This window comes from Eptesicus fuscus, chromosome 18 (assembly GCF_027574615.1).
Source record: "Eptesicus fuscus isolate TK198812 chromosome 18, DD_ASM_mEF_20220401, whole genome shotgun sequence".
Taxonomy (NCBI): domain Eukaryota; kingdom Metazoa; phylum Chordata; class Mammalia; order Chiroptera; family Vespertilionidae; genus Eptesicus; species Eptesicus fuscus.
The window spans coordinates 2,773,762-2,799,046 of record NC_072490.1 but is presented as its reverse complement, the minus strand read 5'-3'; the positions used below and the strand labels follow the sequence as shown (position 1 = coordinate 2,799,046).

The 25,285-nt window shown below is 64.6% G+C and overlaps 3 protein-coding genes across 6 annotated transcripts; 1 reads left to right on the top strand and 2 right to left on the bottom strand.

Annotated features, from left to right (window-relative positions):
• Positions 1-1,519: 1,519 nt before the first annotated feature.
• LOC114235104 (IQ domain-containing protein F5-like) lies at positions 1,520-6,209 on the bottom strand. Of its 2 annotated transcripts, none has more exons than XM_054729727.1 (3): positions 6,111-6,209; positions 2,552-2,671; positions 1,520-1,977 (listed from the first exon to the last, which is right to left on the bottom strand). In XM_054729727.1, exons 2-3 carry the CDS (start codon positions 2,612-2,614, stop codon positions 1,534-1,536), a joined length of 507 nt encoding a protein of 168 aa, XP_054585702.1. In that variant the 5' UTR covers positions 2,615-2,671; positions 6,111-6,209; the 3' UTR covers positions 1,520-1,533. The 2 variants fall into 2 exon arrangements, with proteins under 2 accessions (XP_054585702.1, XP_028016206.2); XM_028160405.2 differs by lacking the exon at positions 6,111-6,209 and adding an exon at positions 2,829-2,940.
• IQCF6 (IQ motif containing F6) lies at positions 3,083-7,008 on the top strand. 3 transcript variants are annotated; one of them, XM_054729729.1, is made up of 3 exons: positions 3,083-3,277; positions 5,923-6,123; positions 6,577-7,008. In XM_054729729.1, the coding sequence occupies exon 3, from the start codon at positions 6,595-6,597 to the stop codon at positions 6,943-6,945; it is 351 nt and encodes a 116-aa protein (XP_054585704.1). In that variant the 5' UTR covers positions 3,083-3,277; positions 5,923-6,123; positions 6,577-6,594; the 3' UTR covers positions 6,946-7,008. The 3 variants fall into 3 exon arrangements, with proteins under 3 accessions (XP_054585704.1, XP_054585703.1, XP_008154361.1); XM_054729728.1 differs by having other exon boundaries at positions 3,083-3,468; XM_008156139.3 differs by lacking the exons at positions 3,083-3,277; positions 5,923-6,123 and adding an exon at positions 6,280-6,449.
• Positions 7,009-13,077: 6,069 nt separating this feature from the next.
• On the bottom strand, positions 13,078-20,807 carry GRM2 (glutamate metabotropic receptor 2). The gene is made up of 5 exons (XM_054729853.1): positions 20,361-20,807; positions 18,115-18,952; positions 15,456-16,531; positions 13,335-13,515; positions 13,078-13,151 (listed from the first exon to the last, which is right to left on the bottom strand). The coding sequence occupies exons 1-5, from the start codon at positions 20,805-20,807 to the stop codon at positions 13,078-13,080; spliced, it is 2,616 nt and encodes an 871-aa protein (XP_054585828.1).
• Between the last annotated feature and the right edge of the window lie 4,478 nt (positions 20,808-25,285).

The window sequence follows — 25,285 nt, the reverse complement described above, 5'->3', positions numbered from 1 at the left end:
TCCCCCCCAACTGCTCTCCTCTGCAGGCCTGGGTCCCCCCAACTGCCCTTCCCTGCAGGCCTGGTCACCTCTAACTGCCCTCCCCTGCAGGCTTGATCACCCCCAACTGCCCTCCCTTGCAGGCCTGGTCCCTCCCAACTGCCATCTCCTGCTGGCCATCTGGTGTCCACATCGGGGCAGGATCTTTGACCACATGGGGGTAGCCATCTTATGTGTTGGAGTGATGATCAATCTACATATTACTCTTTTATTAGATAGAATAGAGGCCTGGTGCATGGGTGGGGGCCAGCTGGTTTGCCCTATAGGGTGTCAAGGATCAGAGTGGGGGTTCCCTTGGGGCATGGGGTGGCCTGGCTGAGGGGCCTGTGGTGATTTTCAGGCCAGCCATACCCCCTGGCAACCCAAGCAGAGGCCCTGGTATTTGGGATTTATTTATTTTATACATTTGAAACTTTGTAGCCTGGAGCAGAGCCAAGCCTCCTGCTCGCTCTGTGGCTGCAGCCATTTCTGTTGGAATTTATTTATCTTCTATAATTGAAACTTTGTAGCCTTGAGTGGAGGCCTGGGCTGGCCAGGGTGTGTGGAAAGCTTGGCTTTCTTCATCGCTGGGGAAACCCAAGCCTCCCTCCTGCTCACTCCGTGGCTGCAGCCATCTTGGTTGGGGTTAATTGGCATACTTTGTTCCTGATTGGCTGGTGGGCGTGGCTGGAGGGTGTGACAGAGTGACATTAATTTGCATATTACTCTTTTATTAGATAGGATTATTTATTTATGATGATGAACCTACTTTTGCCCACCCCTGTATATTGAAAGAGAGAGCGAGACCAAGAGAGGGAACCCGTGGGTCTAGGTCCAGGGAACGCCACACTGAGCCCAGAGCCCCTGCTCCCCTGCAGGGCACAGGAAATAGGGCGCGCGGGAAAATAACCTCAGGCCGAGATGGCGACTTCAAGCCAGGAAAGCAGAGTCAGGAAGACACCCAGGCAGGGGGTGGTGGTGGGGGACAGAGACCCTCGTGATGGAGGGGGAGCTCCACCTGGAAGCAGACAGTCCAGGAGGGGGGTCAGCAGGGGCCATGTGCTGTGACGGGGTGGCGGGCAGACTTGGTAACAGCAGAGCCGCCAGGGAGGCCAGAGAGGCTGAGGGTGCCAGAGCCGGCCGTGCAGGCTTCCGTGGGCACAGGGAGGCTTCTGGAATTGCTCTAAATGTCATGGGGAGAGCAGGAGGATTAGAGCCTCAGATGACACAAGCACCCATGCTGCACAAGGGCAGGGGTCACAGGTGACACAGAAGGGGTGTCCCTGCAACGCTCCTGCCCAGGGCAGACATTGCTAATCCATCGCTGTCCCTGCTCCTCCAGCCCCAGGCCCTCAAACCTCCTCCACACAGCACCCCAGCCAATCCCGGCCGCTGCCTCCAGCTGACCTGGGAGATGCCCTGACTGCCACTGGCTTCTCTGCTCCGTCCTGGAGACGAGGACCCCCTGGGCTTGTCTGACAGAGACGCGGGGACACGGAGGTGGAGCAGACCTGGTCAGTTCTTTATTGGGAAGGGGATGCACTCTGTAATCCGACAAATCTGTGACCCCAGGAAGATCTCAAGTTCGAGTCCCAGCTGGTTCGCGGTGAGTTTATACCTGCCCTGGAGGAAGCCATTGGTGTGGAAGTTATGGTAGCGCCAGTACATCTGGATGATGCGGGTGGCCTGCAGCAGGCGGCGGTAACGGAGGCGGACGCGCCACATGCGGAACCAGGACTGCAGCCGGACCGCCGCCCACTTCTGCCGAGTGTAGGCCTCCAGCATCACCCGCCGCCTCTTCTGCCGCAACAATGGCAGCTCCCGCAGCACCTTCCTCCACCAGCGCTGGATGATGGAGGCGCAGAGCGCCGCGTACAGCAGCGTCCGGCGCACCAGGGTGCCCCGCCACCAGGCCTGGATCTGCTTGGCTTTCTCCTCTTCATCAGAGGGCTTCTTTACCTTGGGGGCGGGGCAGCAAGGAAAAGGAAGGGACACTCGGACCCGTGCCCCACCCGCCTCTTCCCTGCTCCACAGTGTGGCCTCTTCTGGTTTCTTGCTCACGCGCATTCTCGGGTTCTCACACCTTAAGCGTGTACACGGGGGCACGCGCCTGCCCACACGCCACACGATGCGGGGCTTGGGATCCCCTTTCCTTGGCAATGCCTTCCCCCAGCACGGCCCTCACCACCCCACTCTCTGCCAGAGTCTCTCCTCCCTACACGCGACTCTCCAGGTCTCAGCCCCGAGGCGCTAGGAGAAGGGGAGCCAGGGACGAGTCCATCCCTGTCCCGCCAGCTCTGGGTAGGACGGCCCTGCATCGGGGCCCGGGCCTCCTCGGTGTGTGAGGGCCGTCCCCAGGGCATCACTCACAGCACTGTCTCCCCTCACAGTGCAGCCTGGTTGGGGGACCAGTGCCTGAGCGCCCCATGCTGTGGCCTCAGAGAGGACGTCCCATCACGGCCGGGCGACTGGGCCAGAGGGCGTGTGGGCTGGGGTCACAGTCACCCTCTCGTTGAGGTCCCCACAGACCTACCGGTGGGATAATGGGTGGGGGTGGGGGTGGAGGCACTTTCTCGACTTCTTCCTCCTGTTGCATATACAATGTGATCTCTTGAGTGTCTTCCACTACGATTTCCACAAGCTGGCCCTCCTTCTGCAATGAGAGTCCGAGGAGACAGGCGTGGGAGGTGGGTCTCAGCACAGCCGTGTGCCTGGAGCACCCACACCCCCCTCCGGCCTGGCCCAGAGACCCTCGAGGCCCCGGGAATCCACCTTCCCCGGCCGGCACCGAGGGGACTGGCTGTTCTTACACAGAATCGAAGGCCCATGACATGGAAATAGGTGGTTCCAATCCCGCAGGCCTCTTATCCCCTCCCACAATGCTCCATCGCTGAGCGTGGTGGTCCCGTCGCTCTCAGCTCTGCACTCCTCCGGCCCAGGCTCCGGCAGGAAGAGAGGAGGTGGGGGAGCAGTATGATGTCATAAGGGCCCCTATGACTCGGGGGCCAGGATGACTCCCCACAGTTGAGGCCTTTTGGGTGAAAACATGTGCAACGCCTCTCCATCCCTTTCTCCCATCCATGCCCAACCCTTGGCTGACGGCGCGAGGCTCCGAACGCTAGCCCGTTGGCGTAAAAAGTGCATAAAGATCCCCCTTTCCGTCGGCTGATGGAAACCTAAACTGGAGACAATTTACACTCGATCAACCAGGAACTCAAACGCATGGACGTCAAGGACCCAAAGGATCCGAAAGAACGAGGTGGGAGCCGCATTCTTAAACGAGTCCTTCTTCACAAAAGGAGATTTGCAAGTGGCCGGCAGCACATGAAACACTCCTTAGTCGTGAGGAAAAGGAAGTCAGAGCCCCTGGCTCAGCTCTGGGCAGATACAGAACGGCTACCACAAAAATATTTCCCGGAGAGAGCAACCAAAGGGCTTGTATGCATGCATGTAAGCATAACCCATGGACACAGACAGTAGGGGGTGAGGGCATGTGCTGGGGGTGGGAGTGGCTAGGGAGAGGTCAATGGGGGGAAAAGGAGACGTATGTAATACTTTAAGCAATAAATAATTATATATATATAGCCTAGCCGGTGTGGCTCAGTGGTTGAGTGTTGACCTATGAACCAGGAGGTCACAGTTCAATTCCCAGTCAGGGCACATGCCCAGGGTTGCAGGCTTAATCCCCAGTAGTGGGCGTGCAGGAGGCAGCCGATCCAAGATTCTCTCTCATCATTGATGCTTCTATCTCTCTCTCCCTCCTTCTCTGTCTAAAATTGATTTTTTAAAAAACACTTTCTTAAAAAAAGGCATTTTAAAAGGAGGGGTCAGGGGTGCATACACTATAACAACGTAGCCAGAATTATCCTTGAGGGTGATGGTGGGATTAGGGGGCAGAGTAAGTTTCTTGGTTGAATCCCCTGGGCCTGGCCCGTCAGCCGGATCCCAGTTGTCGACTTCTCAGGAGAGCGAGGAGCCCCCAGGACCAGCCGGGGCCCCCGGCTCAGGCTCCAGTGGCTGCCAGCACGCTTCTGTCTTCCTCTCTCTCTTCTTCCTCTTCCTCTTCCTCTCAGGGCCTCAAGGTCACAGGCAGGAGTGAGTGAGGAGCAGCCACTGCACGAGCAGGGCCCCCCTCTGCCTGCTCCTGACCTCTGAAGGTCAATGCGGACCCTCACGGGCCGGGCGGATCTGGTGTCTTGACCTTGACCATGGCCACCTGGCCTGGATGACTGAGCCCAGAGCGCCGACCCCATCCCCAGCCCCTTCCTAAGTGGCCCCTCCGCGGACCCAGCAGGTGGGGCTGGGAGTGGAGGCGGACGCCAGGACCGAGGGTTTCACGCAGCGACGGAGGCCTCTGCGGGGGCCGGTCCCACGCTCTGCTCACCAGAGTGACGGTCATGAAAGGGGGCACCAGGGCGGCCCCGGAGACGTGTAACAGGATGCAGAGGTCACACGATGGGGAGCAGGGCCTTCGTGTAAGACACGGACGGGCAGTGCCCTAACCGTACGCGGCCGGGAGCGCACGGGAGCGGTCACCACGGACAGGGGCGTCCCCCAGGCACTGGGCGCCCGGCAGGCCTCAGGCAGACAGACGGGCGAGGACCCGCATGCTGGAGCCAGGGCCGGAGCGGCCTTGCGTGTCCCAGCGGCCTCCCGGCCGGTCGGCACCACCTGCGCCTCCAGCGCAGCCCTAACTGGGGACCTGGAAACGCGGCTCCATCTCCCGACGGGTGACCTTGAGGCCCTGAGAGGAAGAGGAAGACAGAAGCGTGCTGGCAGCCACTGGAGCCTGAGCCGGGGGGACCGGCTGGTCCTGGGGGCTCCTCGCTCTCCTGAGAGGCTGATAACGGGGCACCTGGCGGATGGGCCAGACACAGGCAGGCCTGGCGGCCGCTGCCCCTCACAGCGGGCAGGGCCCAGGTTCCATTCTGGTCAAGGGCACGTACCTAGGGTGATGTGTCCCTCTCACACCCATGTTCCTCTCTCTCGGTCTCTCCGCTTCCTTCCGCTCTCTCTAAAAATCAGCGGGAAAATACCCCCAGGTGAGGATGCACAGGATAAAGGCCACAAAGGTGCAGACACAAAAGCAGGCGAGTGGGTCTTTAGGGTGAGGAAGGGCGTTGCAACAAATGACACATTTCTCCGGCGGCGAGGATGAAGGCGCAGCGGCCTTTATATGTTCACGCCCGCCCCCCCTCCCCAGCAGTTCCCCGGGGTCTCAGCTGCATCGCCTTCCATAGCCGCTTCACGGGGGGTGGGGGTGGGGGAGGTTGGCAAATAGCACTTCCTGTGGGAGCCTGTTTCCGAGGGACACTCGGGACGCACAGAACCGGCTCCCGGGCCCACCGCACACGCACACGGGCAGCCGCAGGAGCCGGGACAAGCCCTGTTCCACAACATTCCCGCCGAAGCCAGGACGGAGCTGCTCCATTCGGAGCCGCCTCAGGGCACCCTCAGTCCTGCCTGTCCCTGGCGAGACGGCGCCCCCGTCAGGCGGGCGTGGGGAGGGTAGACTTCCCGGCGGGGTTCCTGTCTGCGGGGGAGGGATCACCGACCCGCCTCTGTCTCCAGGCTTCCAAACCTCACCTTTGCCCCTGCCCGTCCGTCCAGGCGGGTGCCGGTCACGGTCACGGCAGGGCACGTCCCTGTGGCCACAGCAGCACTGCCGTCCCCGCGTCATGCGGAGGATGCCTCACGGGCAGGCCCCGGCCTGGACGACGGGTCCGTTCCCAGGGGTGCCTGTGAGCCCCGTGAATCTAACCCCCAACTACGCTCAGGCATCCCGCTCAGCGTCCCTTAGGCCCGTGCCCAGCGCCGCCGCCCCTGCGCACCCAACGGAGGGCGGCCGGGTGCCAGGGCGGGCACGGAGGCCCCTCCCGCTGCAGCTCAGACATCTTCTTTCAGGAACTGGACACAGACCCACGCCCGCCTGGGACAGACAGGCCCCTGCCGCTCCGGGAAGCCGGCGGGGAGTCTTCATTCCCACCGTGAAAGGCCTCGCTGGGAGGGACGCTGCCGGAACCCCTCTTCCCTGCCACTGGCAGCAGCAGCAAGAAGTGACTGGAGGGGGGGAAGAGCAAGACTTGAGTTACCAGCTGCGTGAAGGCAAGAGATCAGGGCAGGCCCCCGCCACGCTGGGAACCCAGCCATCAGGCCGCTGGTCCCGGGGTGAGAGACGCCAGGGGAGAGGAGAGACGCGGCTGAAACGTGGTCAGACCCACAGCCCGCACCTGCCTCTGCCCGGGAGCCAGGGAGCAGGTGGGCGGAGCCCCGGGAGGCGGTGCGTAACAGTTGAGGGCGGGGCCGAAGACTAGGGTGACCCCCCTGACCTTGGGTGAGCGTGTCTAAAGACCAGGGCCATGGACGCAGGACAGGTGAGCAAGGCCAGGACAGGAGGGACCTGCCCAGGGGGCGACGAGCAGTGTCTAAAGGTGAGTGGAGGGTCGAGAAGCGGACGGAGGGGACCCAGGCCAGGCCCCCTTCCTCGCGGCACCCGAGGCGGGGATAGCACCGGCGGGGGACCTCACGGCGTCTCCGCGTTCTCCCCTCCCCGGCCAGCGAGAGACGGCGGCCGTGATGATCCAGGCCTGGTGGCGCGGCAGCCGGGTGCGCCAGACGCTGCTGCACGCGGCGCTGCGGGCCTGGGCCATCCAGTGCTGGTGGAGGTCGGCGCAGGCCAAGACGCTGGAGCAGAGGCGGCGCCTGGCGCTGCGGCTCTACACCTGCCAGGAGTGGGCGGTGGTGAAGGTCCAGGCCCAGGTCCGCATGTGGCAGGCCCGCAGGCGCTTCCTCCAGGCCCGCCAGGCGGCCTGCACCATCCAGTCCCACTGGCGCTGGCACGCCAGCCAGACCCGGGGCCTGCTCCAGGGCTGCTACGAGGTCAAAGCCAGCCACCTGGAGCTGGACATCGAAATCCTCATGGCCTAGGCGCCCGCCGGCAGAGCCAGGGGGCTGGATCTCTCTTCCAATAAAGATGCTTACTGCCCGGCCGGCGTGGCTCCGTGGTTGAGTGTTGACCTATGAGCCAGGAGGTCACGGTTCGATTCCGGGTCAAAGGCACATGCCCGGGTTTCGGGCTCGATCCCCAGTAAGGGGCCTGCAGGAGGCAGCTGATCCATGATTCTCTCTCCTCATTGATGTTTCTCTCTCTCTCTCCCTCTCCCTTCCTCTCTGAAATCAATTAAAAATGTATATTTAAAAAAATTAAAAAACCATGCTTCCTGACCCCAGTCTCGCGCGCCCTTTGGGAATCAGACCCATGGAAGAGGGACTGGCCGCTGACCTTCCTGCTTCCACCCCAAAAAGACTCCCCAAGCCCTGGCTCCTCCTGCAAACCTGACCCATCTGGCACCGAAAAGAGACCCCAGGGCCCAGGTCAGGCTCGGACCCCTCGCCAGTCCGACCCGGCCCCGCCCCATGCCCGAGAGGCACCGGCTTTGCTTCTCTCCAGCCCCCGCCCAGGCATCGCCTCTCCGGGAAGGACGAGCAGCCAGGAGGCCTGGATCCTGCAGGCCTGTGTTTGTCAGGGCGGGGGTGGGGGTGGGATGGGGGGGGGTCCCCCCTCGCCCTGCACAGCACCTGGCCCAGAGCCAGGAGGACGGGGCACCCCGCTGAGTAACAGCAGGACAGGCGCTGCGCCTCGCGGGGGGCCAGGACAGGGCTGGGAGCAGCAGCTGTGCCCGCCGCTCACCTCCCCCTCTGGGGGGCCTGGGAGACAAGGCTTCCCTCCCCCCAGCCCGGAGAGCCAGGCGTGGGGGACGAAGGGGGCAACTAGCAGAGGGGAACTAGGGTGGGCTCGGGGCGGGGGGGGGAAGGCCATTCATTTGGGGGTGCAGCCTCTGAATGCTGCCACCTCCTCAGAGGCAGCTGTGCTGGCCTCCCCCCCTCCAGCCCCCTCACCCAGATCGCCTCTGTCCCCTAGCGGTCCCCAGAGGCCACACCCCCTGCGGGTCTGCGAGGGGGTGCTGGGGCCTCAGCTCCGCTGGGCCTCCTGTTACCTCTCGGCGTCTGTGGCTCACCCCTCTCTGTACCTGACCTCCCAGTCTCGGCTTTGTCGTCCATGCCCAAGGTCCCTCGCTCTCAGCCTGTGTCCCTCCGAGGTTTGTCCCTGAACCTGCCTCCCAGAGGCCCGAGGTCCAGGGCCCTCCCCGGGGCTTTGCGATGGACGGCCTTGCAAGGCCGCGGGATCAGTGCGGCGGTGCACACGTCAGAGGGCCTCATGGGCCTCCCGGCCAGCCAGGCTTTCCCTCCCCGGGCCAGTGTGTGTGTGTGTGTGAGTATGCACGCACATGTATGTGCACACATACGTGCACATGTGTGTGCCTATGTGTTATGTGTGTGTGTGTTTGGGGTTCAGGGCAGGGGGTCTCCAGAACAGCTGTGGCAGGTTCAGGCTCCATCAACACCCGTCCCCTCAGGCCGCTGCAACGGCAGCGATGCGGCCAGGCACCTCGCTCTTCCAGGGGACCCCCTTCAGGAGCTTCCGACACAGCCCCCCGCTCCCCCTCCCGCAGCAGCGGGCGGCAGGACCCGGTGAGGTCGGCAGCTGAGCTGAGCGTGAGGGGGCTCGGCAGGACCAGCCTGGAGGCGCCGCCCTGCCCGGAGGGAGTGGGTGTCGGGCTCTCAGCCTGCAGTGGACACAGGCCTCCCAGGGATGCGGAGAGGGCCCGCCCGGCCCGGCGAGGGCTTCTGCTTCCCCTGGGCGCGGCCAGGCCTGGGCCCCGAACCCTGGGTCACGGTCTGGGAGCCGCTGAGCGAAGGCGGTCCCAGCCCAGGCTATGCGCCCGCCTCGGCCCCTGTGGTTCTACCTGGGGACAGGAAGCTGATCGGGGCAAATGGAGGTGATACTGGCCGAACGGTGGGCCTTGTTGTGCGGAAGAGGCAAAGGTCGGGGGGCGGGGGGACAGGACAGGTGCAGCGCCAGCCACACAGGAAGCTTCGAACTCAGGGATGGGGAAGCGGAAGGAAGGGGATCGGGGGGGTGACCTGCGGGTACGTTAGACGGAGAATGAACAGGAAACCCCAAAGCAGATGGCTGTTACAAAACAGGACCTGTCCATCAAACTGGACAGTGTCCACCCAGTAGCTCCTGTCCTCAGGGTCTCAGCAGGGGACTGGCCGCAGGGACTGGGAGGGAGGTAGAAACGCTCCGCAGATGGCCGCCAGAGGGCGCTGCAGACCCTGTGACAGCCTCTCGGACGACAGGGGCCGTCCTGACCTCGAATTTATTTATTTCTCGTGGAGAAGGGACCCAGGCCGGGGAGCCCAGGCCCCTCCGGGCCCCAGAGGCACACGGTCCCCGAGGGAGGCACGCTCACCTGCGGGCAGCCCACCCCGGCGCAGGGCAGCCGCCTGGCACCTGTGCTGTGTGCCCGGCTCCCATGGTTGGGTCCGTGCATCCATGACGGGTTAACGGTCGCCAGGCCCCCCAGGACCAGGGCCCGGTGCGGCTGGAGGGCGTGGCCCCATCAGCCTCCTTCCTGATTCCGAGACTAAAGGCGGGGTGACGTCTGAGGCCCGGTGGCTGCTTTCGCACACTGCAGGGCTCCCTGGGGCGGGGGTACCGTCCGTGTGGAGGAGCCCACGTGGCGTTCAGGAATTGCTTCAGTTTCACTCCAGATCCGTCTTCAGTGAGAACCGAGTAAAATTAAACCGCCCTCACTGAAAAGGAAAACAGACATGTGGCTGGTCCCACGTTAATGCAGGATCTCTGAAAACGCACCGGAGCTGTCTAGGCGGCTGCCATACGCGACGCTGACGGAGCTTCTATTTGGAGGAGGAGGCTCGAGGCAGTATTTTTATTTCCCTTCGGTGCCTGGCGCTGCTGCAGAGCTTCACCTCTTTACAAGGCGCATACGCCCTGGCCGGGGTGGCTCAGTGGACAGAACATCGGCCCTCGGACCGAAGGGTCCCGCGTTCTATTTGGGTCAAGGGCATGTACCTCGGCTGCAGGCTCGATCCTGGCCCCGGTTGGGGTGCGTGTGGGAGGCGACCAATTGCTGTGTCTCTCTCACACCAATGTTTCTCTCTCTCTCTCTCTCCCTCCCTTCCACTCTCTCTAAAAATCCATGAAAAATTATCTTCCGGGGAAGATTAACAACCACAAAGATAATACAAGGAGCATCTAGTATGTTTACAGGAAGAATGAAGTCATTTTCCCTAAACACACTTCCTCATGTCCCTCTTCTCGCCCCCCCTTCCACCAGCCCCCACCCCTCCCCTCCTGCTTTCCCCAGATCCTCCTCCTCCCCAGACAGAGAACCCTGTCCTGGCATGCAGCCGGCTGGCCCAGGCGCTCTGTCCACTGAGCCACCCCGGCCAGGGCGTGGTAGGTTCCTTTCCTGGTTCTGTGGGAGGGTGGGGGGTGGGGGACATTTCCAGAGGGCTCTGGAAACTCTGTGACCCCTCTTTGCCTCTCCATTTCCTGGAGATCCCCCACCCCCCACCACACACACACACAGGAGAGGAGGTGGGAGCAGCTGGGTGGTGGGGGAGGAATGGACGGGTTGGGGGGGGGGAATGGACGGGTGGGGGGAATGGACGGGTGCTCCCCACAGGCCGGGTCCTCCCTCTGCATGCATAGGCCTGGGCGCTGGTCCTCACGCAGCACCTTTGAGCCGCCGTAGCTGTGAAGCATGTTAATCACGACCTTTTCAAAGCTGCTCTTCCATTGCAAGGAAAGCCCTGAGCCAGGTGGAGGGGGGCGGCCTGTCCAGGGGCTGGGACGGGGAACGGCCTGCAGGTCCCATGGGTGCAGCGCCCTGGTGCCGGCTGCGGGGGGCTGCACCCCGGCCTGCGGCCTTCGGGGCCGGGGATCTGGAACAGACTCCCCATAAGGCTGCCGAAATTAGCAAGTGCAGCCCGAGCCAGTTTGGCTCAGTAGATAGAGCATCGGCCTGTGGACTGAAGGGTCCCGGGTTCGATCCTGGGTCAGGGCACATGCCCAGGTTGTGGGCTCCATCCCCAGTGGGGGGCGTGCAAGAGGCAGCCAAGCAATGATTCTCTCTCATCATTGATGTGTGGGTCTCTCTCTCTCTCCCCCTTCCTCCCTGAAATCAATAAAAGTATATATTGAAAAAATTAGCACGTGCCAACACCGCGTGCCGTTACAGCCGAGTGTCGGTGAACAGCGAACAGGACTGGCCTCGGCTGTGGCACACGTGCCCGGGGCCGTGCTTGTACTGAGGAAGCAGCCGGTGTTCGCGTGCCGCCCGGACGTCCCTGGGCGCTCCGGAACGGACTGGGGACCCCGACACCCCCAGGACGGGCTGGCGAGGAAGAGTTTCCTGCCGTTTCCTCCTTCCGGTCTGGTTTTCGTTTTTTAAACGGTTCACCCGAATGTCCACAGCCGGGCCGGCCTCTACGGCGATGCGTTTGCTTAAAACTGGCGGCTGTCTCCGGCCTGCCCACCTCCCGGCGCAGGGCCCGTGCCTCGGAGATACCACAGTCCCAGGGCTCCCGGGAGCTGCTGGTTTGGGTTCGGTGCCCACTGCCCCTCGGCCACAGGGGGGCAGCGGTCCCTGGTCCCTGGTGCCTCTGCGCCCTCTGCCGCGGGCTCCTGCCTGCACAGCTGGGGAGGCCCAGGGCGCGGGGCTCCGGGACCCGCCAGGCCCTCTCCCCCACCTCTCCCCGGCCCACAGCGGGCGGCTCCCGCTGCCAGCCTCTGCCCTCACCGCTCATCTCCGCCCTCCTCTCGGGCTCCTTCTGACTGTTCGCACCCTGGGAGCCCACGCCGCCTCTCCGTCCCCTTCCTTCCTCACACCAAACGCTCAGCCTGGCTCCGCACTGGACGTTGGGGGGGGGGGGGGGGGCTCCTCCAAGTGGCAGGCAGGCCCCCCGCCGTGGCAGAGCCCACAGTTCCCGGCACAGCCAGCCGCCCTCCTGCCCCAGCGCCCACGCCATCCAGGCCGTGCCCGAGTGAACCTGCTGCTACGCCCGGCAGTGCCCGGCCAGTCCACAGTGGCTCCTTTTTTTTTTTTTTTTTTATTGATTTCCGAGAGGAAGGGAGAGGGAGAGAGAGAGAAACATCCATGATGAGAGAGAATCACGGATCAGCTGCCTCCTGCACGCCCCCCCCCCACTGGGGACCGAGCCCGCACCCCGGGCCTGTGCCCTTGACTGGAATCGAACCCGGGACCCTTCAGTCCGCAGGCCGGCGCTCTATCCACTGAGCCAACCGTCCAGGGCAGGCAGTGGCTGGTTTTAAGAGAGGGTGGTTGCCCTGGCCAGGGTGGCTGAGTGGATGGAGCGTCGGCCGGCAGGCTGGAGGGCATGCACCTCGGATGCAGGCTGGGTCCCGGAGTGCGGGAAGCAACCAACCGCTGTGTCTCTCTCACATGGATGTTCTCTCTCTCTCCTCCGCCCTCCCACTGTCTATAAAGATCAATGGGAAAATATACTGGGGTGCGAATGAATAAAAACGACAGTAAAATCTGGTTTTAAAAAAAGAGAGAGGCTGGCTTATTCACTCTGTCTCCCCCCAGGGCCCAGCATCAGGCACAGAGCAGAGCCCACAGCGCGGGCTGCGTGGCGGCTGGGAGGCTGTGGCTGGTGCGAGGACCTCCCTGGGCCGAGCGCCAAGAGGGCTGTTTTAAAATAAAGACACTTTATTTACAGGTAATACAAAATAAACCACAGGACACACTACTGTGCGGGGGGAAGGGCAGCCCCCCCATAACCCCCCGCCCCCCCAGAATAACTCATAGAAAAATGTAAAAGGCCCAGGAGGGGTGGGGGGCAGGGCTGGAAGCACCTTTGCTGACTGGGGAGCGGGGCCCGCAGGCCTCAGCCGCCGTGGGCCAAGGTCAAAGGGACCCTGGCGGCTCCCTCCCCTCCTGGGCCTGGCAGAGCCCGCGGCCAGGGCAGTGGGTGGGTTGCAGAGGTGCCCGGCCAAGGACCCGCCTTCTGACGCCGAAGGGCAGGAGTGAGGAGGTGGGCAGGTGCTGGGGGGGGCGTGGGGGCGGCTGCTGGCAGTGCTCCCGCCAACTCCCTCCCGGCTCTGGTCACGTCACGTCTGCACCGTCCCGGGAGCAGCTGTGCCGAGGCAGGGGTGCGGGGTCCTCAGAGCGACGACGTCGTGGAGTCCACCACCTCGCGGCCATTGCAGACGGTGGGGACAGACGGAGAGGCAGACCCTAGGGAGAGGAAGCTGGAGATGGGGGCTGACCCCGGTCCTCCATCGAGGGCGGGCCCCCCCCCACCCTCGCCTGTGCCCAGCGGGGGAATCGCAGCGGCCGCCCAGGGAGCGGCACCAGGCTGAGGAGCAGGTGGGGGGGGGGGCACAGGCGGAGGGGGAGGTGGGGGGCGGGGACGCTGACCTTGGCCGAGGCTGGGGCCGGCCCGGGCCGCGGTGCTGCCGAAGCGGCTGGTGGGCGCGCGGTGGCTGACCACGTTCTTCTGCGGCTGGAAGAGGATGATGTGCAGCTTGGGCGCGAAGAGGCAGCCGAGCACCACGGAGCCGCTGAGGCTGACGGACACGCACATGGTGGTGGTCTGCACCTGCGGGGGCACGGCCGTGGGTGAGTGGGTCCCAGAGGCCCGGGGACCCCCACCCGCCGAGGCTGCGGGGCAGGGAGTGGGCGAGGTGGTAAGCGTCCAGCACTGGGCCTGGGCCCGCTCGCCACGCCCCGGAGGGTTCTGGGAAGGCTGGGCACAGGCCAGCATCGGCCCCAGTGGGCCATCTTCCCAGGCAGCCCAGGTACCAGCCGTGGGGCGATCATGCAGGGGAGCATGTACGCGTGGGAGTGTGTGTGCGCACGTGTGTGCTCACGTGTGTGTGGAGGGACGCAGGTATGGAGGGCATGTGTGTGAGTACCTGTTAGGCATGTGTATGTAGGGGGTGGGGAGTGTGTGCAGGAGCAGGAGGGACGAGGTGGGTGTGTGCCAGGTGGACTGAGGTGTGCACATGCGTGTGAGTGTAGAAATGCATGCGTGTGTGTGTACCAATGCATGTGTGAGCACTCTGTGTCTCAGGTGAGCCCTTAGCCACCAGTGACAGGCATGCAAATCCTATGCAAATGCAGCTGAGTGAGCGCCACGCCTCCCACGCTGGCTCCGCCTCCCAGGCAGGTGGCCCAGCAGGTGCACAGCCAAGCCCAGCAGACCGGCCCCAGCGCAGCCGCCCGCCTACCTCTGTGCGGGGGGAGGGCCTGTGCAGGGCTCTGGCCTTGGTCTCCTGCTCCTTTAACTGTTAAGGTTGTCAGTTCAGACCCTGCTCTACACTCCCAAGCTGAGTGCCCTCAGGCAAGGACCGAACCTCCCTGAGTGTCCCAGTCGGTCTGTAAAACGGGAGAGCCACGGGGTTCGCTCCAGCGGAGGGGTCGCCGAGACGATCCTTCTCCCACTCAGAGCCCAGCTCCCCGTGGCCTCTGCAGACAGGCCCTCCCTGAGCCCCGAGCAGCCTGCAGCCGCCTGGGGTCCACCTGCCGTGCCTCCCTCAGCCCGTGCCCCGGCCCCTCCCCCCGCCCCCTCCCCCTGCCCCCTCTTTGCTTCTCCTCCCCTGCCTCCCTGTCTTCATCTCTCAACCCAGAGGGACACAGCCCAGGGGCCACCACACCTCACCGCACGGCTCCAGGGGCGTCGGAGAGGGTACCCACCGGAGCTGCATGCTCCCTGGCCCCCCTCCTCACTCCAGGTCTCCACCTGCACCTCTGCCGCCCTGCCCACCACGTGTGCCTCCCCCCTCGCCGCAGGGGCAGTGCCCACCCTCCGCTCCAATCAGCGCCTCCTCGCCACCGTCTCCACCCTCCCTGCTCACAGCTGCCCTCCTGCCTGCAGAGCCCCGTTCCAGGACTCCTCCTCCACGAAGCCTTTCCTGCCCTGGCAGCGGGGCTCAGTTGGAGCGTCGTTCCACACACCAGAAAGTGGCGGGTTCGATTCCCATTCCGGGCACGTACCCAGGTTGCGGTTCAGTCCCCGGTCGGGGCGCATACGGGAGGTCACCATCAATGCTTCTCTCTCCCTTCCTCTCTCTCTGCATTCTCACGGGGGCCTTTGTCAACCTACCCCGGTCGGCAGCATTTCCTGACTTGTCTCTGTCGTCAATCCCCTGCTCACCCACTAGCCCTGGAGCCCCCCCCCCCCCCCCCGCGAACAGAGTCAGGGTCTCCCCTCGTCAGCCAACCTCAGCAAAGCAGGGCAGAGACTCTGCTCATTGGACACAATTCGCACCCCCTGTTCCCTCCCTCCCCCTTCCCCCGACCAGGGGATGAGTCCTCAAGGCGTCTCTGCTCCCTCTCACTCCTCCGCGTCCTGGGCCGATTCCCCAGGCCCCCCTCAGCCTTCCCACCTTCCTCGGGGTCCAGTCCCAGCTGGGCCACCGCACCCTGTGGGCCGCCGGGGGAGCGTTTAATGGTGGGAGCCTCCGTGTTGTCAGGAGGAGGAATGAGATGCCAGGCGACAGGAGCCCGGTGCCCGCCCCGCCCCCGGGGGCCGCTCACCCGGTAGTCGCTGGAGGTGACGTAGAAGATGGGCAGGAAGGCCAGCCAGATGATGCAGGTGGTGTACATGGTGAAGCCGATGAACTTGGCCTCGTTGAAGTTCTCGGGGCACTTGCGGGTCTTGAAGGCGTAGAGCGTGCAGAGCGCGATGAGCAGCACGTTGTAGGCCAGCGAGCCCAGCATGCTGGCGTCGCGGTGGTTGCAGCGCAGCGTCACCACCTCCCGCCGCTCGGGCGCCGTCTCCTTGCCCGTGCCCGGCGCCTCCACCACCAGCCAGGCCGTCACGATGAGCAGCTGGCCCGAGATGAGCGCCAGGCAGATGGCCACCTGCGAGGCGGGGCTGATGAAGCGCGGCCGCTGGGCGCCCTCGCGGGCGCCGCCGAAGATGCGCGCGATGCGGTTGGTCTTGGTGAGCAGGGCGGAGTAGCAGACGGAGAAGGCGGTGCCCAGGCCCAGGCGCCGCAGCGTGCACACGGCGGTGGAGGGCTTGGCCACGAAGGCGAAGGTCATGCAGTAGCAGAGGAAGACGCCGCCCAGCAGGATGTAGCACAGCTCGCGGCCCGAGGCCTTGACCACGGGCGTGGCGTTGTGCCGCACGAACACGCCCAGCACGAAGAGGGTGGCCAGGGCGCCCAGGCAGGCGATGGTGACGGGGCCCACGGCCCAGGCGTCGCCCCAGCGGATGTACTCCTGGGGCAGCTCGAAGCAGCCGGTGAGGTTGGCGTTGGGCCAGTAGCCCAGGCCGCAGTCGGCGCAGGTGAACTCGTCCCGCCGGTACTCGTAGGGCTGGCAGGGGATGCAGAGCCAGCAGCACACCTCGCCCGGCTGCACGCTCTTCACCTCGTGGCGCAGGCAGGGCTCGCTGCAGCGGGAGGCGGGCAGGGCGCCGGCCGAGGGCGCGGCCCAGGGGATGAGGCTGGCGTCCAGCGTCAGGCCTTCCGCCCAGTAGCCCACCTTCTGGTAGCGGTAGCGCCCGCCGCCCGCCCGCAGGAAGGTGAAGATGTTGTAGCGGCCGATGCCGTCGCCAAAGCGGTCGAAGCGGACCTCGCTGTGGGTGTCGGCTGGGCGGAAGGGGGCTGGGGTGCGGGAGGGCAGGAGGAGAGGGCTGGGTTGGTGGGTCGTCCTGGTGCGGAGCCCCAAACCCCAGAGCTGAGGCCGGTCCCCATCCTGCTGATCCTGCCCCCCCGCCCCCCCGCCACACACACACACACACACACACACACACACACACACACACGAAAGCCGGCCCTGCCCCCCGCAGGTTGGCTAAATGAGAGGCTACAACAAACCCCAACCCTAAGCCCCAAGTAGACCCCAATCTTAAAGCCCAGGCATTACCACAACCTAAAGTCCACCGTGACCCCCAATCATAGCTCCCCCAAACCCAGCCCCAGATCTAATCTCCAAACCTTCCAAGCCAGGCCCCAGCACACACGTCCCTCTCCCCTAGCTTAACCCCGAGACCCCCAAAGCCGACCTGGGCCAAAGGTCCATTCCTGGTCCCCCTAAATCCCCCCACTGACAACCCCAGCTCCAGCCTCGCCAGTCCTAACATTGGGAGCTGAACCCCAACGCCAGTGGCCCCCTTAACCGCTGAGGGTCCCCCGAATGTGCTTGGCAGGCAGCTCACAAATCACTTCTACTCCCCCACTTTCCCATCCCATGAGCCTCACGTCTCCCAGCCACACTCAGGGGCACCCCCCTGGCGTCCTGGGTCCCCGTGAGAAATCAGGGTTCGAGCAACAGCTGATGGGCTCGAGGCCCCGTGGGGAAGGGTGCAGCCTGGAGTCCCATCAGGTCCCCGCAGCCCCCCCACTCCGTCCCACCACGCCCCGCCGCGGCCCCGCGCCCACATCAGCCGGCCCAGACCCTGATTCTCCCAGAACGCCAAACGCCAATCTTGTTGGCACGGCGACTCGTCCTGACCCCGCACCCCTCCCTGTCCCCTGGGATCCTTCATGAAGCATTCATGTCCCTCAAAACTGGAACTTGCCCTAACTGGTGTGGCTCAGTGGATAGAGCGTCCGCCTGCGGAATGAAAGGTCCCAGGTTCGATTCTGGTCAAGGGCATGTACCTTGGTTGCGGGCACATCCCCAGTAGGGGGTGTGCAGGAGGCAGCTGATTGATGTTTCTCTCTCATCGATGTTTCTAACTCTCTCTCTCCCTTCCTCTCTGTAAAAAATCAATTAAAAAATTAACAAAACAAAACAAACAAACAAAACCCTGGAACTTGTATTAGCATAACCTTTGGCTTGAGTGGAAAATCAAGATGAGGAAGAGAAATTCCCCAGGAAAATGGGGTGTCACCTGAGGCTCACTCTCAACCCACCCTGCCCTGACTCACTGCTGCTTCGCTGCCTGGGAACAGGCTCGGGGTCTCCTGGCCCCTGCGCCTGCGTGTAGAGGCGGGAGCGGGAGGGAAACGCCCCACAGGAACCAGAGACCCCCCAAGTGCAGGGCCAGCCGGACGCCCCTCTCCGGAGGGGTCTCAGCAAGTGGAACCTCGTCCTGGTCCCACTCAGGCCCTCCCGCCTCGCCGTCCCTGTCCCGGCCGGGACCCCCGCGAGTCCCTCACTTGCTGTTGGCTATTTTCATGGCCAAGCCCTGGACCCCAAGGGCCTGCTCCCCCCGCCGCCGGCCGCCCGTGGGCCCCGTTACCATCGAACTTGACGTTGAGCACGAAGTCCCTGTAGAGGCGCCGCCCGTTGACGGGCCGCATGGCGTCGCAGAGGCGGGTGGAGTTGGGGCAGAGGGCGCGGTGCATGTTGTGCAGCGCGTGGGCCATGGCGTACACGGCGTTGACCACGAACATGATCTTGGACTCCTGCTCGAAGGGCACGGCCCGCAGGGAGTGGGCCGCACAGTCCCGCCGCCGGAAGCTGCAGCGGAACCGCTGCTCCCAGAACTCGCGGAACCAGGGGTTGCGGCTGTTGTTCCAGGGGTCCAGGCCGCGGAAGTAGGCGGCGAAGTCGCCGATGGGGTAGGAGGCCAGCTCGATGGTGATGGCGCCCTCGGCGGCCCCCTCGCTGCCGGCCACCACGCTCTCCAGGGCCCCCCAGCCGTCGCTGGCCACCCAGGTGAAGCTGGCGTTGAGGCGCTGGGCGGCGGCCAGCAGCTCGCGGGCGTCCTCGGAGCGGGCGAACAGCACGGCCACGCGGGCGCTGGGCTTCTGCAGCAGCGAGCGCACCACGCCCTCGAAGGCCGCGCGGCTCATGGCGCGGCCCACCTTCTCCGAGGCGGCCACGCAGATGTTGCGGGCGCGGGCCTCCAGCTCGAAGGCCTCGATGCCCGTCTCGCCGTAGTCGCCCTCGGAGGCCACGGTGGACACGTAGGTCCAGTTGAAGAAGCGGAGGATCTCGGCCATGGCCTTGGCCTGGAAGAAGTCGGGGGGCACCGTGCGGGCAAAGTAGTCGTAGCGGGACTTGTCGCTCAGCTTGGCGCTGGTGGACGCGTAGCTGATCTGCGGGATCTGAAACAGCCGCAGGAGGTTGGCCACCTGGGGGGTGGGCAGAGAGGGCGAAGGTCAGACAGAGGTGTCCCCACAGCTGTCCGACCTCGGGGTCAAGTGTTCACGTGGTCGGCCGTGAGGTCACCCTCTCCCCAAAGTCCCGGATCCTGTGTTGCTGTGGCTTCCCCCCTCCCCCCGGGGGACAGGAGTTTTCTACCCCTTCCCAGGGGCTGGGAGAGGGACCCAGGCCGAGCACAGAGCCCTGAGCCCCCCTGTACCCCCCTCAGACACATGGCACATGGCCGTCGCCAACGTGGGAGCCAAGGAAGGCCCAGCCACGGGGGGGAGAGGTTGGCGCTCGGCTGCGCAGGGAGGAGGAAGGCGCCAGATGGCCTCGGGGATGCTCAGGGCTTGTAAGCCCTCGACCTGTCTGGGCAGTTAACCTTCCCAGAGTCGGTCCTGGTGGGATGATGGAGAAAGGAGGAAAGGGCTTCCCAGCAAGAAAGACCCCGATCTGAGGGCCCCCACAGCCGAGAGCCCACGGGTGGGTCTTCCCTGAGCCCCACCGGCTGCCTGGCAGCCCCTCTCCCACCCGGAGGCTTGGACCTGCCCCGACAGTGCCGTCTCACCAAGGACCCGGGGAGAAGGGGGCAGCGGGGAGCAGGAGAGGCTCAGGTTCGCAGGAGGAAGCCCAGGAGACCAGGGGGACCCTCCCCGCCCCCACACAGTCGGCTTCTCTCCCGCCCGTCTCTCTCCCCGGGGCTGCTCCTGGCTTCTATCTCCCACCCCTTTTCAGTCCACGGAGAGATGATCTAACAGATCCCAGGACCTTGGCTGAGAGCCCTAGGTTCCCATCGCCACGGGGCGAGGGCCTTGGCGTGTGGCTGCCTCTCTCCAAGCCTCAGTTTCCTCACCTATGAAATGGGTTAATAATAAGAACAGCCAGTACTGACCATGCCCTTCTGACCCGCCAGCCCCCTGATACATTCTGGGCACGTGTTACTTCATTACGTGCCCACCACAACCCTAAGAGAAGCAAGTGCTGTGAGTCCCGCTTTATAAGGGGAAACTGAGGCACAGGAGAGCCGAGTGGTGCCCGGAGTCACGCAGTAAGTGTGTGTGTGGGTGTGTGTGGGCGGGGATCCTGGATTCAAACCTGGAGCTCTGACTCCAGAGGCCTGGTATTGCCTTCTCAGGGCTGTTGAACATCAGGTGTGTGTGTGGGGGGGGGGGGGTTGATGGGAGTGTGATGCTTTCCCTGCACAGTCTCTAAAACTGGGCCCCCCATGTGACAGGGCCCTTCTCAGTCCCCTGTGCAGAGCCACTCCAAGGAAGCTCCTAGTTCCTCCTCCAGGGCAGGCAGCCCAGAGCCCTGCTCAGTGGGCATCTGGGGTCCCCGCCCTGGCCTCTCTCTCCAGCCTCAGTTTGAGCCGCGCACCCCCCCCCCCGCCCATACCTGGATGGAGACGTCACTGTAGGAGCCGCCGATGACACCCGTGATGGCGGTGGGAGCATCGTCGTGGGTGGCATAGGAGCCGTCGGGGCAGACGTGGCGTGAGCCGTCGGCGCCCCGGCTGAGCGAGGCGCGCACGAAGTCCAGGGCCTGCTCCAGGGCGTGCGTGTCCTTGGAGCAGGTGTCCAGGATGTGCGCGCCCAGGCGCACGCCGGGCAGCAGGCGCGGGTCGCGGTTGATGCGGTCCAGCGCGAAGAGCATGGCCTCCAGGCGCTGGATGCCGCGGTGCTCGTTCACCGGCCCGCACTCCTCGGCCGGGCCGCCCTTCTGGTGCACGGGGAACAGCCCGCCCAGCACCAGGTCCCCCTCCAGCGTCAGCACCTTCTTGGCCGGGCCCTCGGCCCCAGCGCCCCACAGCAGCAGTGCCAGGAGCCCCAGCAGTGCTCCCATGGCCCCAGGCAGGGGGGGGGGACCCCGCAGACCTGAGCCTCCAGGGGGTGAGGGCAGAAGCAGCAAAGGCAGAGAGAGGGGGAGAGGAGGAGCAGGAGCGGACAGACAGGAAGGAAGACGAGAAGGGGCCCGGCTCCTGCAGAGAGAGAAACAGACAGACAGACAGAGACAGAGAGAAGCAGAATCTGAGAGCGGCTACCCCTGCTGACTGCCTCCCCCAAACCGCTTCCCCAGGCACTCAGGAGCCGGGGAGAGCGATGACACGGACAGGCTAGGAGCTCCCGAGACACCCCGGCCCTGATCCGGGGCTGGAGCGGGCCCTGTGTCCATCCCAGACTCAGCAGAGAGGGCGGGAAACCCCAGCCAACACCCATCTCCCCGCAAATCGAAGAGCGTCCCGGACCCTCACTAACCTCCCAGGACCCCAAGGTCAACAACTTCGCAGCAGAGACCAGATCCGACTCACAGACGGGCCCAGTGCCCACCCCGAGCCACGGCTTTCCCGACGGGGCCCTGCTGGCTGAGAGCCGCCAGGGGAGAGGGTGTTCATCTCCAGCGCCCAGGGAGGCTGGCGCCCAGGTGAGCCCCCAGGGTCCTAGCCTCTGGTTCTTCAAAAGCCGCCCCCCCCCCCCGACCGCCCCTACCTGGGGAGTAAGAGAGACCCTGGGCACTGCCGTTAGGCAGCCAGGGAGCCCCAGGGAGGGACGCCGAAGTGGCCCCGGTCCTGAGGCAGCAGGGGATGTAGATGTGAGGATGCGTGTGTCTGTCGGGTGGGGACGGCTCCTCTGGTCCGAATCTCACAGCCTGCTCAGGGCGAGGCTTCCCCCCCTGAGCTCGGCGCTGAAGCGGTCTGGGACTTTGCCTGCGCTTCCTCTCCAGCTCAGAACCCAGCCGAAAAAGTCACGTCTCCAGCCTCCCCACCCGCAGCGTCAGGGTCCTGTTCCCCGGCCCAGCCCTCAGAGACCCGTCCCTCCCTCTCCCCCTCTGCACCCCTCGCGTGCCCTCCCAGACCCCTGCCCCGCACCGGCTCACGGCTCACGCAGTCACGCAGCTTGGGGAGCTGGGAGAGGGGACCTGAGCCTGAAGAAAGGCAGCAACTCGTCAAGGACCCAAGTCCTGGCCACGGAGGCTGAGCACTTACTGCCCTCTGCCCCTCGCCTCCCCAGGGCTGACCTGCAGCGGGTGCCAGGGTGGGGGACTGGGGTCCTGTCGGGGCCAGGCACACCGGAGAGGGAGGGGAGCATAAAGACCAGCTCGGATGGGGACAGGGACCCAGATGGGGGCTGAGGCCCAGATCTGTCAAGACCACGAACCTCTGACAGGGGCGGCAGGGACCAGAGCTCTGACGGATGGGGACCGAACCCTGAGAGGAGACAGACCCTGCAAGCAGGCAGCCCCAGGGGCCTGGGCCCCAAAATCCGGGCAGGGAGCGGTCCAGCCCGAGAGGCTGAGACAAAGACAGAGGCACAGACAGAAAGACAGACCAAAGGACGGAGGAGCAGAGGCACGAAGGGGAGGGACGAGGGAGCGCCGTGCAGGGCGAGCGTTTTCTGGGAAGCAAGGCGGGACGCCGGGGGCTGTCTTCCCGCTTCTGGATACCCCGGCAGGGACGGGGCGCCCCAGAACCAGAGGGCCCGCGGGACTCCGGGACGTGGGGGCGATGAGGTCGGCTGCAGCCACGGGCTTACCCTACCTGCGCGCCCGGCTCTGGCGCGGAGAGGAGCGGAGAGAAGCCGGGGGCGCGGGGCTCGGGCTCCCACTGGCTCGCTCGCCTGCTCGGCGGCTGTGAGCTCTCCGCCCGCCCGCCCCGCCGCTTTCAAGGCTGCCGCCCCGCCCCCGGCCCCTCCTCCGGCCCTCCCCGCTCCCACCTCCCGCTCCAGCCCAGCCTCCGCCCCGCTCCGGACTCCTCCACCCGGGCCGCCCGCCCGGAGCTGTCCGCCTCGTGGTGCTGAATCCTCGCCGCTCCCGCCAGGCGTCGGACCGGGCCCTTGGCCCCCTGGGCCCTGCGGTCATACTCCGCTCCAGAGGGCAGCGGGCATGGGGCACCGGGCTGGGAAGGTCACTGAGGCCCAGGAGCAGGGCAAGCGCTAAGGGTTCCCACCTGTGAGAGCAGTGGGGCTGGCCTGGGGTCGCTGGGTGAAGGGGCACGTTGGAGAAGGGTCAAGGGCTTAGACAAGTCTGTCCCCGTCCTCACATCCACACCCTCCCCCCCCCACACACACACACACACGGACGGCAGCTTAGTCCACATGCCAGGCCCGGGGCAGGGGCAGGTGTCTTCAGCCCCATGTGAGAGCTGGGGCCTGAGTCACTCGGAGGAAGAGATGGGGGGGCGGGTCAGAGGAGGTTGGGGCTTCCTCTTCTTCCTGCAGATGACCTTTAAGCTGCTACTTCCCCCCCACACCCACCCCCCAGCCTACTTCCCCCCCACACCCACCCCCCAGCCCTGACCCCCCACAACAATCCTCACCCTCATGTGCAAAGGCAGAGGGGGTCTGTGGGCCAGGGACTAGGTCCCCCTGAGGGACACGCTGGGGCTGGCAGGGCATCTGGGAGGGAGAGGATTGGGGAAGAGGCTCCTGAAACAGGCGGCTCCGTGGGAGGGAACGGGCTGGCGCAGGAGCAGAGGGAGGACAGCTCCGAGATGCTCTGGACTCGCCTCCTGCCGCAGAAAGGGGAAGGCGGCCCAGGGTACCGGCCCAGGGCCAGCCTGTGCTGAGGGACTTGGGAGGGGCCCGTGGACCTGCCCCAGCGAGCACACGCACACTGACACGTGCTGAGGCGCACGGCATCCCCACACGCTGCCCTGGGGCTGCCCTTTCTTCTACAGGTGTCAGCAGAGGCAAGGCTAGCTCAGGCACATGCTAACGAGCACATGCCAAGCCCAGGCCCTCAGGCACACGCATCTACGTGTGCGTGGCAGTTGCGGGGTGGGGGGGAGTGTCAGCACAGAAGGACAGGCTTTTGCCTGGACACAGAATCCCGAGGCCCCACTGCTCTGGAAAGAGCACAGCTGTGAACACACGAACATCAAACCCCAACAATCCAACTCCGTGGCTGACGGGCGGCGATGGGGCAGCGATGGGTGCGGCGATGGGTGCGGGTTCAGAGCTGTCAGACAGCTGGGGAGGGAGACAGGCTGTCTTCCCGCTCCCGCTGCTCTCACCTCACCTTTCGGGCTGGCTCAGGGACTGCTCCCTGGGGTGGGTGAGCCATGGGCCAGGCCTGAGCAGAGCGGTTGACAGCAGCAGGACGCTGAGGTGAGAGGAGCCGCTCACCAGACAGCCTCACAGAAGATGCAGCGCCCGCCCCATGGCAGGGCCTGCGGTAGCGGGCTGCATGTGCTGCACGGTCCCACGCAGCACACGGACATGCAGTTACACACCCAGCCCTACGGAGCTGCACATGTGGATGCGGCCATACGTAGCAATACATGTAAGCACACTCAGCTGTACATGCAGACACGGCCATAATACACAGATTTATTTTTTTATTTTTATATATTCTTATTGATTTCAGAGAGGAAGGGAGAGAGAGAGAAACGTCAGTGATGAGAGGGAATCATTGATCGGCTGCCTCCTGCAGGCTCCACACTGCGATCGAGCCTGCAACTTGGGTTTATGCCCTGATCCGGGATTGAACCGTGACCACCTGGTTCATAGGTTGATGCTCAACCATAGTGCCATGCCAGCTGGGCCATACATAATACACAGCTTTAAATGCGGACACACGTATAGCTGTACACATGGACACAAACATATGGCCATACAGCACGTCATGAATAATAGAGCCACCCCTGAGGCTCGTTCAAGCTGCCCTCTGCCCTGTGTGGACACACATAGCCGTATTCACGCAGACACACAGAAAAAGACAACTGCACACGTGAACACACAACCACACACACAGCTGTCCAGACACAGCCACACACAGAGAGCAGCGTGTGGAAAAAGCCCCCGGTGATGCTCCCCCCGCCAACCTCACACCCGGTCACACAGCATCCACACGGACACAGCCACCCCAGCACATCACACCCTCATGCCCACTTGGCACAGCCTCCCCAGCAGACCCATCCAGGGTCACACACAGAATCAAAAGCGCGAGCACGTGCGCACGCACACAGGCAGGCACACAGACGCGGGCGAGCACAGCAGGGACACCTCACCTGCGGGGCAGACGCCAGCAGGAACACAGGCACACTCGAGCCACAGACACGAATGCATCCCTTGCAGGCTGGCCAAGGCAGGCCGTGAGCTCCCCACTCCCGAGCCCGGGGGCGCCCTGTGCCCAGTTCCCACACCCCTCGTCCTGCTCTCCAGCAGCTGGGGGCCCTCTGGCACTGCTGCAAGGGAGGGGCAGCTGCACTGGGGCCACAGGGCAGGGAGTGGAAGGCCTCCCGGAACCCTGTCTGCCCCCCACCCCAGGGTGCTGTCCCCCTTCCTCTTCTTGGGCTGGGGTGCTCCTGCCCACTCCCCACCTAT